Consider the following 14,362-nt stretch of genomic DNA (forward strand, 5'->3'; position numbering starts at 1 on the left):
TATCAAAACTTAATTTTGATTAGTAATATGCATTGCAAAGAACTTCATTTGGATAACTTTAAAGGTGTTTTTCTTAATATTTAGATTTTTTTGCACCCTCAGGTTCTAGATATTCAAATAGTTGTATCTCGGCCAAATATTGTCCTATCCTAACAAACCATGCATCAATGAAAAGCTTATTTATATCAGCTTTTAGATGATGTGTAAACCTCAGTTTAAAAAATCTGACCCTCATGACAGGCTTTGCGGTCCAGGGGCACATATTAAAAATGCTGTAGTATATATATGTATATACATAAATACAAACATCAGTAATATTTTTTATATATTTTGTAATATAAATTTCAGAAATAAAAAAAATGTGCCAAACATATGTCACAAATGGCTAGTAGTCCTATCCTATATGCATACATTTTCATAACAATGCAAATGTCATTACATGTTTACATGTTTAGTTTTTACCTATTTTTGCATTTTTCTGTGACTCTGACCTTTTTAAAAACACTGCTGCTGAGACTTTCAACGTATACGTATGCTGTGATTTTCATAAAGGTTACCTAAAGCTTTCTATTGTCACAATATGTTTTTATTTTATCTTTTGAAAAAGATGGTCATTAAATCATGAAAGTGAAACTTTTAATCATGAACGTGTCAAAATGTTTTAATTATTAAAGTATAATTATATTAAAAAACATATATATTATTATAATTATTATTATTATTTTGTATGAGTTAGCTTGGTAACTTTAGAGAGATTTGCTGAAGTTAAAATTAATACAAATAAAATTAAAAAGTTAATAATTGTTCATTCATTCGGTTTTTGGCCTCCATGATAAACGTTTTTTTTTTTCATGAAATTAAATCACTGGCCAAAAGAGGCTATTTACAAAATGAATGGCAAATATACCGACATTCTAACATTATTTAAACTAGATAGATTAAACCAATTGAAGCAGATACAGGATATGCACGATACAATCTAGGTGCCCATTAAACAATACAGTGCAGCTAATAATTATATTTTATTTATAAAATACAGCTGTATTTTTATGTAGCTTGAATGCCAATGCGATTTTATGAAATAAATGATCGGAACCAAAAAACGAATTGCGTTTCCTCATCGACCTATTTTCGGGTTCGTACCGTTTCGTTCACACAACAGTCTGGCACCTGCAGACGCTGACATCTATTAAAATACTACTACATTACAAAAGGAAGATAAATGAGCTATTTTGCTACATAGATACATCATGTAAGTCGACTAAGACTGTTTATTCATTCATTTGTAAATTGGCTGTCGACAGTCCAAAGACAGTCAGCTATTAGTCTTGAAATTGTTTTGATATGTGATGTTACTGCTTAATGAAACACTATAAACGTTAGAATGGTAAATGTTCGTTTTGAACATTAGCAAACTGCTCTAAAAGTGTTCCAAAATAGCCATATTAGTAAGAAGGCCAGCGGTCAATAGTGGTATTTATCAAGCAAGCATGTCGGAGTCCGGTCACAGTCAGCCCGGTATGTACGGACAGGGAAGGAGGAGGAGGAGACGGCGAGACCGAGACCCAGGACCACCGGGTCAAAACCTCTCCGGCCCCAGTCGGGATCGAGACTATGTTCCCCGTGAGCGCAGGGTGAGATTGTGTATCAAAACACGAGGAACCCCAGTGTTTTAGTGACTAAAATGTTAAGCTTGTATGATATTATATTATGTATTCTCAGGATGGCAGTGAGGAACCTACAGGACCTCTTCTACAGAAGACTCCCATTATTCTTGCTAAACCACCTGGAGAGCGAGTAAGTGTATCATTTATTTTTATCCTACACAATCTAATAATACAAGTAAATGTTTTATTCTTGCTCTGGTTTGTTTTGTTTAAAGTATTGATGAATCATACTGTCTTTATTTGGTTTCAGTCCAAACCAAGTGCTCCAGCAAGTGGAGCCCCATCTTTGGAAAAGCCGATCATGCTTATTAAAACCAGAGATGAAGGTGGGAAACCTGGGAACACACCTGATGTGGCTCCTTCGGTCTCAGGTGCAGGAACTGCCAAACTGGAGAGGGAAGGCCAGCGGCCGACCCAACCTGTGTATCAGATCCAGAACAGAGGCATGGGCTCAGCTGCATCCGGTGGAGCTGTGGATCGTCAGTTATATTCTTAAACTTTTCTTTATAATTACAGTGGTAGTTGCAGTGCAAAGTTTTACACGTGAGCTATAAAGGAATTCATCCAAAAATAAAAATTTGCTTTAAAAATCTCCTCCCCCTTATGCCATCCAAGATGTAAATGAAGCAGATTGGAACAGATTTGGAGAAATTCTGCATTACATCACTTGCTTACCAATGGATCCACTGCAGTGAATGGGTGCCGCCGGAAAGAGACTTCAGACAGCTAATAAAAACATCACAGTAATCCACAAGAAATCATCATGACTCCAGTCCATCAATTAAAAATTTAAATTCTGTTATTAATTACTCATCCTCATGTTGTTCCAAACCTGTAAGACCTTCATCTTCGTAACACAAATTAAGGTTGAATCACTGATGTTACATGGACTATTGTGTCGATGTTCTTGTTATCTTTTTTTACCTTGAACATAGTAGGACCATTGCTATCTGTGGATTCGGATTTCATCAAAATAATCTTAATTTGTGTTCTGAAAATGAACGAAGGTCTTATGGGTTTGGAATTACATAAGGGTAAGCAATTGATGACACAATTTTCATTTTTGGGAAACTATCCCTTTAATGTCTTGTGAAGTGAAAAGCTGCATGTGTTTATTAAACAAATCCATCAAGACATTTTTTAACTTAAAATCGTTGCTTCTGTTTGTATGGATTGCTTTTCACTTCACAAGTCATGAATTAATTGGCTTAACAGCACCATTCTGGCGGCACCCATTTGCTGCTGAAGATCCATTGGAGAGCAAATGATGTAATGCTAAATTTCTCCAAATTTGTTATAATATATCTAGGATGACCTGAGGGTGAGTACATTTTCAGCAAACTTGTGTGAAAACAGTTCCTTGAAACCTTATTATGTGTTTTACGTTAAAAAAATTCTGTGGTGAACAATTCATTATATTTCACCTTATGATTTTTAGCTGTGATTGGCCAAACTAAGCTCCTCCCCCCTGAGAAGATGAAGCACAGTATTAAACTGGTGGATGATCAAATGAATTGGTGTGACAGCGCTATGGAGGTATGGGCAGTTTTATTGTTAATGCTGATATGTTTTGTATCCTTTGCACTATATAAGTGCGTAACAGTCAGGTGAATGTATGCTGAATGTGTGTTTCTTATGTATCAGTACTTGCGAGACCAAACGGATATGTTAGTAGTGGGAGTTATTGGGCTACAAGGCACTGGAAAATCCACAATCATGTCTCTCCTCTCTGCAAACAGCCCCGAGGAGGACCAGAGGTTAGTTCATCATCAGCAACCTGGTTTACCACCTATTTATTTGCCTTTCCACTGTTTCCATTGTTATTGCATTTCACCTAATGACTCTCCGTTAAACAGGGCGTATGTATTCAGAGCTCAGACGCAGGAGATCAAGGAGAGAGCTGGGAACCAGAGCAGTGGAATTGATTTCTACATCACTCAGGAGAGGGTCATCTTTCTGGACACCCAGGTCAGACTGTAGGGTCACGCAGATCAGTGCTGTTTTCTGTTTTCATGTATGTTCTTGATAAACTAATAGTCATTTTCTTCTGCAGCCAATTTTAAGCCCCTCTATTTTGGATCATCTCATTAACAATGACCGCAAGCTTCCACCTGAATACAACCTCCCACATACGTATGTAGAGATGCAGGTGAGTTCAAAGCAATGCTACTAAACACTATGCCATGTGATATTTTACATATAATGTTGTATATTAATTTAACATAATAATATGTATTAATAATTACTGTGTCATGTATTCATATTATTGATTGTCACATAGACGTAACAAATAATATTCTATACCTAATTTTCATGTACCATTTCAAAATATACACATAATTCTACTTTACAATTTTTTTCTGTAGTGTTCAATTAAACTGAAATTCTCCCTTTTTCTTTTTCCTATTTGGTTTAGTCTCTTCAGATCACAGCCTTCCTCTTTACCGTATGTCATGTTGTGATTGTGATTCAGGACTGGTTCACTGATATCAACTTATACAGGTAAAAGTGTCATTGTAGGTTTCAATAATAATGGCATGGAAATAAATCAGCATACAATTTGAACATTTTAATTAGCCTTTTTTTTGCTTTTTCAAAATTTTGGGATATGTAAGATTTGTAATGTTTATAAGGCTGCGTTTGTTTAAACAAAAATACAGAAAAAACAGTTATATTGTGAAATGTTATTACAATTTTAATTTTGTATTTTAATGTACTTTAAAAAATAATTTATTTCTGTTATGCAAAGCTGAATTTACAGCATCATTACTCCAGTCTTCAGTGTCACATGATCCTTAAGAAATCCCCTAATATGCTGATTATTAATGTTGGAAACACCTAAATGTTTTATTCTCACAATAATCCTGAAAAAAGTTTCACAGGTTTCAAAAAAAAAAATCCAACATTAATAATAAAATCAGCATATCAGAATAATTTCTGAAGGATCATGCGGCACTGAAGACTGGAGTAAGAGCTGAAGAAATTTTAGCTTTGCATCACAGAAATAAATTATATTTTAAAGTATATTAAAATAGAAACCATTCGTTTAAATTGCAATATTAATTTATTAATACTTTAATAAATAATTTCACAATATTACAGTTTTTTATGTGTTTTGATCAAATAAAGGCAGCCTTGGTGAGCATAAGAGACTTCTTTTAAAAACATTAAAAATCTTACTGATCGCAAACTTTTGAACAGCAGCTCTGTGTGGCATAAAACCTACAGCTCTGTCTGTAAGCAGGTTTCTGCAGACTGCTGAGATGCTGAAACCCTCGACTCCATCTGCCAGTCATGACAGCACCGGCTCCTCAGGGGCAGATGATGGCTCTGAGTATTACCCTCACATAGGTCAGAAAACTTTTATTATTTCTGAATCATTTACTAAGCTATAATGGATTGTCCTTTCACATTCTTTCAATTTTCATTTTTTCCAGTTTTCTTGCAGAACAAAGCGAGGAGGGAGGAGTTCTGTCCACGAAACCTGAAAAAGATGCATATGGCTGTTGACAAGCTTATGGCCCATTCCCATCTAAAATATAAAGGTTAGTCCACTTGACATGACATTAAACATGTTCATAAACCCCACATTGTTTGGTGTTCAATTGACTGACTTGTTTTTTTCCTGTTGTAGGCACATTATCCATGCTGGATTGTAACATATTCCCGGGACTGAATCGAGATTACTTGGAGACAGAAGTCAACCTTTTCCTTTTGCCTATGATGGAGAATGATGGGGAAGATGCTTTAACAAGAGCAGGTCAGAAAATAGTTATTGTTGTTAAGCAACATTTTAAAACTGTAGAATCACTATTATATTATTTCACTAAAATAAGAGGGATCATGCAAAATGCATGTTATTTTTTATTTAGCACTGACCTGAATTCACATAAAAAATGTTTACATACAGTTCACAAGAGAAAAGAATAGTTGAATTTATTAAAAAATGACCCTGTTCAAAAGTTTACATACGCTTGATTCTTAAAACTGTGTTGTTACATGAATGATCCACAGCTGTTTATTTATTTATTTATTTTTTTAGCGATAGTTCTTCATGAGTCCCTTGTTTATCCTGAAAAGTTAAACTGCCCACTGTTCTTCAGAAAAATCATTCAGGTACCACAAATTCATTGGTTTTTTAGCTTTTTGTGTATTTGAACCCTTTCCAACAACTGTATGATTTTCCATCTTTTCACACTGAGGACAACTGTTACAGAAGGTTCAAATGCTCATTGATGCTTCAGGAGGAAACACAATGTATTAAGAGTTGGGGGATTTGAAGATCAGGGTCAATTTAACTGTCTTTTGGGGATCTTGTAAGTATCTTCTGTAGCTTCTGAAGGGCAGTACTAAATGAAAAAAGTATGATATTTCGACAAAATAAGAAATGTGCACATCTTCGTTCTGTTCAAAAGTTTTCACCTCCGCTCTTAATGCATAATTTTTCATTCTGAAGCATCACTGAGTGTTTGAACCTTATGTAATAGTTGCATATGAGTCCTTCAGTTGTCCTCAGTGTGAAAAGATATATCTTAAAATCATACAGCCATTGTTGGCAAGGATTCAAATACACAAAAATGCTGAAAAAACAAAGAATTTGTGGGACCTGAAGGATGTTTCTGATTAAAAGTGGGCAGTTTAACTGTTCAAGGACTTACAAGGGACTCATGAACAACTATCACTAAACAAAACAAACAAACAAACAAACAAACAAAAACAACAGCTGTGGCTCATTCAGATAACAGTATAGCATTCAGAATCAAGCATATGTAAACTTGTGAACAGGGTCATTTTTATAAATTCAGCTATTATTTTTCTCTTGTGGACTGTATGTAAACTTATTTTATGTGAAATATCTTATTCAGGTTGGTATTAAATACAAAATAACATGCATTTTGTATGATCCCTCTTATTTTGGTAAAGTAATTAACATTTTGCAGATTCTGCAAGGTGTATGTAAACTTTTGACCTCAACTGTATTTCAAGTAACTAGTTAAAAAGTGAGTCATAACCAAATATGTTCCTCTCGAGACATTTTCTATTTTTTATGCAAATAGCTCTTTAAAATGATACTTTGTTGAATCTGCTAACTTAAGTTGCATTGGATCTGTATCTTTTGTGCACCAGGTTCAGGTCCCCCTCTTTTCTCTCTGCTGCCTGGTTACAGAGGTCATCCCAGCTTTTCATCACTGGTTTCGAAATTCCGAAGTCAGATCTTGGCTATGTCCCGCAGTCAGCTCTCACACACAATCCTCACTGAGAAAAACTGGTAAGGCACACCCTGACACACTGTTCTTCCTTTTGAAACTGAATTATGTCCTTTTTCATTTTTTTTTTCAACAGTTTGAAATAAATATTCCAATTAAGAAAGTATATGTACATTTGAGGATAATGAATGACTGCATGTGTTTTTACAGGTTTCACTATGCGGCTAGAATTTGGGATGGTGTCAAGAAATCATCTGCGCTCTCTGAATATAGCCGACTACTCTCATAGTCATGATGGCCTTACAATACATGAGAGATCACTGTTAAAGAAGACTGGGCTACTGCTTGGATGATTTCAGACAAAAGGCTGTTCTCAAAGAGAAGATTGGCCACAGAAATGCAGTAGCGCTCAATGAGGTTTAACCATCTTCCTCTGTGAGGTCTGCACCACAGCAGAGGAGTGCTTTGCGGTTTGGGAGTTGTGCATGAGTTGGTTGTTTTATGAAAATTAGCAGGTGCCTGCCAGGGTCCATTCCGTCATGTGTTTAACTCGTTGTTATTGCAAAAGATAGTATGCAAAGATTCAGTGATGTAATGTGCAGAAGCCTTTGATTTTCATATTTTATTCGGCTGATGTAAATAAAACAATGTATGACAGCACACATTGCTTTTCAGGTATAACTTCTAACTTAGGTGCAATTACAGTACGATTTTTTAATATAAATGTCTACTGAAATTAAAAAAGGTATTTGGTTTCATCTCTATCTTCTAGGTGGTTTAATTTAGTCTTATCAGAGAGATATCAATCAAAATTCCATTATTCAATTTGACCATATTGTTTTTGGAAGGTTGCTAAATCATAATCAGTTATTGTTTTTTTATCATTGCTATATTATTAGTGAGATATCATAATCACTGTACACTGAAATGTATGATATACAGTGGTGGCCAAAATTATTAGATATTATTATACACTAGTATTTTCACCAGCTAAATGGTTTTAAGTCACTTATTTCTATCTTTTGCTGTAGTGTCTTAGTAGGAAGAACATTCATTTTGACATTAATTGTAATAATCCAGTAAGTTTTTTTGTTTGCACATAAGTCTGACAACAGCCAGTGCTCCACAGAGATCTGATCTCATCATCATCCAGTCTGTATGGATTGACATGAAGAAACAGAACAAACTGAGACAGACTAAATCCAGTAGAGCTGTGGCAACATGTCCAAGGTGTTTCAAGAGACCTTTTTGCAAAGCTGCCTAAAAAACTATGTGCAAGTGCACAGAGGGCAAAAGCTGCTTTAATTGCAAAGGATGGTCACACCAAATGTTAACTGAAAAAAGAAATCAAATCTATTTATGAACTTATTTTTGACAGCATCCTCATTTTAAAGCATTTTTACACAAGTGCCTAAAACTTTTAACAGTACTGTAGCTTTGCAGGTAGGTTTCTTGAAGCATCTTGAGGAGGCGTTGCCACACTTCCTCTGGATTTAGTCTCAGTCTCAGTTCTGTTTCTTTAAACAAAAATCTAACTGGATTGTAATTGATGGCAAAATTAATGTTTGGAAATGTAAACTGATATTTCCTACTGACACATTACAGCAAAACAGAAATAACTGACCTAAAACCATTTTTAAGCTGGTGAAAATACTAGTGTTCTATCAATTTTGGCCACCACTGTAGAAAAAAAAAACATTTGTGTTTATATAATTGTATTGTTTATTAAATCTGTTTCAATGACATAGCATCAATGAATAAATAAAATCGTATTCTAGCCTAATAAAAGACACCTGTAACCAGAAAGCTGTTTGAAAAAAGGAAAAAATGTTGCGCATGCGCAATGCATAGACTTGTTGTCCGGACGAATTTAGGAGACGGACTCGCGCCTGCGTACATGTTTGGGGGAGGAGCCAGCACCAAAACACGAAAATTATTAATGAAATCATTATATTGTAAGTATACGCGTTTGTAAGGAAGTCTCTCCTGTTTTCAACTCAATTTACATACTCTAGAAGCTGTTAGAAATATGCTACACTAAAGGGTCTGGCACTAACTTGTGTCTTGTCCTTTTAAATGTCAGGTTGCTTATACAGGTTAAGAGATTGTTTTAATTAACGTTATATAATAAAGTGTGGTATCCGCCTGACGTAACGTCGCTGTTAGGCTTTGACAGAAAAAACTGAAAAACCTCTGACTGCACAAACACAGACCACTCCCTCTAAAGTTCCTGGAACAAGATTCAAACTGATTTTATGTTGAAGGTAAAGTTTTATTGTACTGTAAAACACTGAGGTACAGTAAGTTGCTAATTCAGGTGTATATGTAGACTGCAATATTGTTACACCTCCTTATGTATACTGGTTACCTTATAATCTTTCTTCTTGTTTCAGACTAAAGTTGCTGCACAAAAGCTGCCATGGAAATCTTACTATTTGAGGAGGTGGAGCGTGGTGCTGCTGCCAGAATACAGGTGGTGCAATGAATTCCTATACATGTAAACACATCTCTTCCAATGAACTTGCAGTGAAACACAAATTCTGGTTTGACTTTGCACATTAAGTAGTTACTTTCTGTATTAATAGTGTTTTTCTAGCAGATGACTTTCTGAATTGCATGTTTCCCATCTGCTGACCATCGCAGACATGCACATGAGCAATAAACAAGCAAAATAAGCCATTTTATATTAGAAAAGTATTATGTAAGTTTAGAAATCTGTTCTAATATTTCTATCGGAATGCACATTTATAGCTTTTTTGCCATTGTGCTTTTAAGATAAATGTTTAGATCTGTTGCTTCAGCGAGATTATCATGACAACTAGTTACTTCAGTTGCAAGACCCTGTTGAGATGCATATAATTTCCACAAGGAAACAAGTTAACAAGAAGTACAAATATTGGTAAATATATATACAATGCCGGTCAAAAGTTTGGGATCAGTAAGATTTTTAATGGATTTTAAATGCGTTTCTAATGCTTGTCAAGGCTGCATTTATTTGATTAAAAATACAGAAAAAAAATGTTATTGTGAAATATTATTACGGTGTAAAATGACATTCTTCTATTTTAATATACATTAAAAATCTAATTTATTTCTGTGATCAAAGCTGAATTTTTCAGCATCGTTACTCCAGTGTTCAGTGTCACATGATCCTTCAAAAATCATTCTAATATACTTATCAGAGCTGGAAACCGTTGTGTTGCTTAATTTTTTTTTTGGAGACTGATACTTTTTTTCAGGATTCTTTGATGAATAAAAAGTTTTAGCATTTATTTAAAATATAAATCTTTTATAACAATATTCATTACTGTTCAAAAGTTTGAGCAAATTTTTGTTCTTTATTTTTTGAAAGAAATGAATACTTTTATTCGGCAAGGATGTGTTTAATTGCTTAAAAGTGATAGGAAAGACTTGTATTGTTAGAAAAGATTTATAGTTTGTATAAATGCTGTTCTTTTTAACTTTTTATTCATCCTAAAAAAATCACAGGTTCCAAAAAAAAAAAAAAAGAAAAAAATTGGTAGCACAACTGTTGCCAACATTGATAGTTCTAATAATAAATCAGCATATTAGAACGATTTCTGAAGGATCATGTGACACTGAAGACCTGAATGGCTGATGAAAATTCAGTTTGCATCACAGGAACTTTTTTTTTTTTAACGTTTTGCAGTATTATTATTTTGTTCTATATTTTTGATCAAATAAATGCAGTCTTAATGAGCATAAAAGACTTCTTTAAAAGACATTACAAGACTTACTGATCCCAAACTTTTGAGTGGTCCTGTATACACCAGCATTGAAAAGTTTGGGTTCAGTAAGATTTTATTAATAAAAAACTTTTCCGAAAGGTTACATTAGATTGATAAAAATGAGAGTAAAATTCAGCTTTGCCATCACAATAATGAATTACATTTTTTAAATGTTTAAAAAATTAAAGCAGTTCTTTTAAATTTAAGTTAAAAACATGGATTTTTACATGTTCTTACAGGCCAATGTACACATAATCAAATGTACACTGCATAAACTACCAGTTTTCACAGGATTGTTTTTTTTTTGCTTTTGTTTTTAGCGCTCTTACAACATCCTCTCTACATCTCTACAAGGTCTCTCAGACTCCAGTGATGAGGATGAGAGCATGGCTCCATTTAAAAGTGAGGACGGCTCTGTGTGCTGTGTTTGTGGAGACACTGTCCCCTTCCTGAATAAACTGATAGAGCACTTTAAGACGCACACAGCTGAGGTGTATTGCCACCTGTGTCGGACAAAGTTTGGACGTGCGATGTCGTTGGCGTTACACTTAAAAAATGCCCACCCACAGCAAAATTTCATGTGTGAAATGTGCGGCGAACTCTTTAAGTGCACGTGGCATCTGAATGGACACATAGAAAAGCATCGGAAAGATGCAAGGGAGGTAAAACCTGTGGAAAACAGTATCAAAGAGGCCACAACACACACCGATATGAGAAAAACAGCCTTGGAGTTTCATTCATATTGTGCCTCAGAACAAAAAGCTAAGAATGACACTTGCAATGCCAGCCAGAATTGCATCAGTAATGATGAAAACTCCACAAATCAAGCTTCACAAATTAAAACAGAAATTGAGAGTTTGCCTATTGATAAGCAAACCGACAGCTTCTGCCTTTCATCAGTCCCGTTGAGTCAAGAGCAAGAGCGTCAAAGCTTTACACTGAAGGAAGAGAATGACCATGAGGATAAGCTCAGAGAAATCACAACATGTGAGGTGGCTGCAGAGGAGGAAGTTGGACTGACGGAGGATGATGGAAGTACAGATACTGAAGACGAAGGAAGTCCTGACTCATTACCACCTGGTGACACGCCGTACGTCCCAGAAGAGGACTTATGCTCGGATCTTGAAGACAGTGACTCAAGAAGCAGCTCCTGTAGCCATCACCGAAACAAAAAGAGACCGAAGAAGCAGACGCCCGACAAGAGCAGACCTGCAAATACAAATCTAGAATCGGTCAACATTACAAAGAAATTTGGCTTTCAATCTGATTCTCCCTTTTGCTGCTATGGCAAATTCGCTAATTTGGGGAAGCACATGGACGATTGCAGGAACAAACTGAGGTTAGCTTGCTGCCTGTGCAACATGGCATGTGAGAACGATGAGTTGCTGCTGAAGCACATGACTGAAAAACACCCCACAGCTGGGTATATCTGTGCATACTGCTACAATGTTTTTCCTCAACTGGACAGTTTCAAAAATCATGTGTGTTTGAAAAGACCAGCCACCCCGGTAACCCAGTTACCTGTTGTGCCTTTATCCGACAGCAGCGGCCAAGTAAAACCTTCTGCCCCTGCTTTGTTTGCCAATCAAAAAACCATTAAAGTTATCAAAATAACTCAGACCACGAACCAAGGTTCCACCACCCCTGATCCTCCACCCGCAAGATCAGCTGAAGCTTTGACAGTACGCCAACTGCTTCAGGCAAATCCTTTGGTTCCTGCTAAGGTGACTGAAATGGTGCCACAAGTTGTGCCACGAACTCTAATCAGGCCCCTTTTCCCTCAGAGTTCTTGTGTCGCTCGCCCGAAAGTTCCTGTCTACATGTCTTCGGTTGCACAGCCCATAATGCCAAATCCGTCAAGACTGAGTCTTCGTCTCCCTACCCCTTCCAATCCACCTTTTTCAACTCAAGTTCCTGTTCGTATACCTTCAGATACTCGTCCTTTGTTGTTGAATCCTACTAGCATGACTCTTCGTATCCCTACCTTTTCCAATCCATCATTTCCAACTCAAGTTCCTGTCCATATACCTTCGGTTGCAAGACCCTTGATGCCGAAACCGGCCAGGATGACTCTTCATATCCCTAACCCTTCCAATCGACCTTTTCCAACTCCAGTCATTGTATCCTTCTCACCCACTGTGAACATCTCTGCACCTATTGTAGTATCAGCCAACAGGCCTGTTCTGAGACAAGTGCCTCCGGCTCAGATTAGACCTGTGAACGTTCCGGTGATGACCTCGGCCACTTGTCCCACCCTGGTCAGTGCTCTTGTTGGAAACAACCAGCCACAGGTCCCTCCTGTCCCGGTTCAGGCTCCGTTACAAATAGTGGCCATGTATGTGAACCGAAGCACAGATTTAGCTCTGCAGAAGCGATTTGAGCAGAGCTGGCACTCCAAGACCATCTTACCCTGCCGTCACTGCGGTGCAGTGTCTAGACAACCGTCGCTTAGGGTGCGGCATCGCTACTTACACCGCGGGTCAAGGTTGTACAGATGCCAATGCGGAAGGTCGTTCCAAAAGCAGCTGCATTTGCTGAGACACCAGGTTCAGCATGCGGAGTCAGTCCGATTTGTTTGTGCAAGGTGTGGAGATACATTCGAAGGGGCGCATAAATTGAGCTGCCACAAGCAGAAGCATAGAAATGGCAGGAGGGGTGTGAAGACGAAATGTGAGACGGCTTTTGACTGTAGCTGTGGACAGATGTTTACAAGGCCTTCTGCACTGTTGTGGCATATGCTTAAAAACTCAAAACATTCGAAATGCTCCCAGAAAAACTCTGTTTGAATTATTTGAGATGCGCATAAAATTAAAAACTTTCAATCAACTGGGCCATTTAACTGCAAATTGTTTTTCTTTGCCCCTAATTGATTTTTGTAGGACATCTGTATTATTTTGTTGTCATTAGTGGTTTATCTGATTTTGGTAGACTTAAGTCCAAATCCATAATAGCACAAATAGTAACACTCTAACCCTAAAGGTAAGTTGTTGTTTTTTTCAGAAGAAATGTGATGTGAGCACTGGTATAATTTACGTACAGTTGAGGTCTAGAGTTTACGTACACTTTGCAGAATCTGCTAAAAGTTGATTATTTGACTAAAATAAGAGTAATCATACAAAATGCATGTTTTTTTTATTTAGTACTTACCTGAATAAGTAATGCTTCAGAAGGAAAGACGATGCATTAAGAGCCAGGGGTGTAAACGTTTTGAATTTGAATATCAGGGTAAATGTGACTTATTTTTCTTCTGGGAAACATGTAAGTATCTTCTGTAGCTTACTAAAGGGCAGTACTAAATGAAAAGAATATGATATTTAGGCAAAATAAGAAACATTTACACATCTTTATTTTGTTCAAAAGTTTTCACCCCCAGCTCTAAATGCAGTGTTTCATTCTGAAGCATCAGTGAGTGTTTGAACCTTCTGTAATAGTTGCCCTCAGTGTGAAAAGATGGATCTCAAAATCATACAGTCATTGTTGGAAAGGGTTCAAATAAGCAAAAAATTAAAAACCAAAGAATTTGTGGGAACTGAATGCTTTTTCTGATAAGCAGCAGGCAGCTTAACTGTTCAGGACAAACAAGTGACTCATAAACAACTATCACTAAACAAAAAAATGTGGATCGTTCAGGTAACAACACAGTAGTAAGAATCAACAGAACAGAGTAATTTTTATAAATTCAACTATTATTTTCTCTTGTAGACTATATGTAAACATTTTATGTGAAATATTATATACA

At 36.3% G+C, this 14,362-nt stretch overlaps 2 protein-coding genes across 2 annotated transcripts; both read left to right on the plus strand.

Moving 5' to 3' along the window:
- Window positions 1-1,150: 1,150 nt before the first annotated feature.
- On the plus strand, window positions 1,151-8,657 carry smg9 (SMG9 nonsense mediated mRNA decay factor). Its single transcript, XM_073847175.1, has 13 exons — window positions 1,151-1,634; window positions 1,723-1,797; window positions 1,918-2,146; window positions 3,106-3,203; window positions 3,312-3,424; window positions 3,524-3,635; window positions 3,721-3,816; window positions 4,084-4,169; window positions 4,912-5,018; window positions 5,105-5,212; window positions 5,302-5,427; window positions 6,795-6,936; window positions 7,085-8,657. The coding sequence occupies exons 1-13, from the start codon at window positions 1,491-1,493 to the stop codon at window positions 7,161-7,163; spliced, it is 1,515 nt and encodes a 504-aa protein (XP_073703276.1). The 5' UTR covers window positions 1,151-1,490; the 3' UTR covers window positions 7,164-8,657.
- A 213-nt stretch (window positions 8,658-8,870) lies between these two features.
- LOC141343304 (uncharacterized) lies at window positions 8,871-13,449 on the plus strand. Its single transcript, XM_073847899.1, has 3 exons — window positions 8,871-9,138; window positions 9,268-9,347; window positions 10,944-13,449. Exons 2-3 carry the CDS (start codon window positions 9,294-9,296, stop codon window positions 13,407-13,409), a joined length of 2,520 nt encoding a protein of 839 aa, XP_073704000.1. The 5' UTR covers window positions 8,871-9,138; window positions 9,268-9,293; the 3' UTR covers window positions 13,410-13,449.
- The last annotated feature ends 913 nt before the right edge of the window (window positions 13,450-14,362 follow it).

The sequence above is a fragment of the Garra rufa genome, chromosome 9 (genome assembly GCF_049309525.1).
Source record: "Garra rufa chromosome 9, GarRuf1.0, whole genome shotgun sequence".
In the NCBI taxonomy this organism is placed as follows: Eukaryota; Metazoa; Chordata; class Actinopteri; order Cypriniformes; family Cyprinidae; genus Garra; species Garra rufa.

Bases quoted from the DNA above. Each gene is read 5' to 3' on its own strand.
- smg9 (XM_073847175.1), top strand. From the start codon at position 1,491: ATGTCGGAGTCCGGTCACAGTCAGCCCGGTATGTACGGACAGGGAAGG. The intron at 3,425-3,523 runs GTTAGTTCATCA...TCCGTTAAACAG, and splicing joins AGCCCCGAGGAGGACCAGAG to GGCGTATGTATTCAGAGCTC. The intron at 5,019-5,104 runs GTCAGAAAACTT...CATTTTTTCCAG, and splicing joins TGAGTATTACCCTCACATAG to TTTTCTTGCAGAACAAAGCG.
- LOC141343304 (XM_073847899.1), top strand. From the start codon at position 9,294: ATGGAAATCTTACTATTTGAGGAGGTGGAGCGTGGTGCTGCTGCCAGA. The intron at 9,348-10,943 runs GTGGTGCAATGA...TTTTGTTTTTAG, and splicing joins GTGCTGCTGCCAGAATACAG to CGCTCTTACAACATCCTCTC.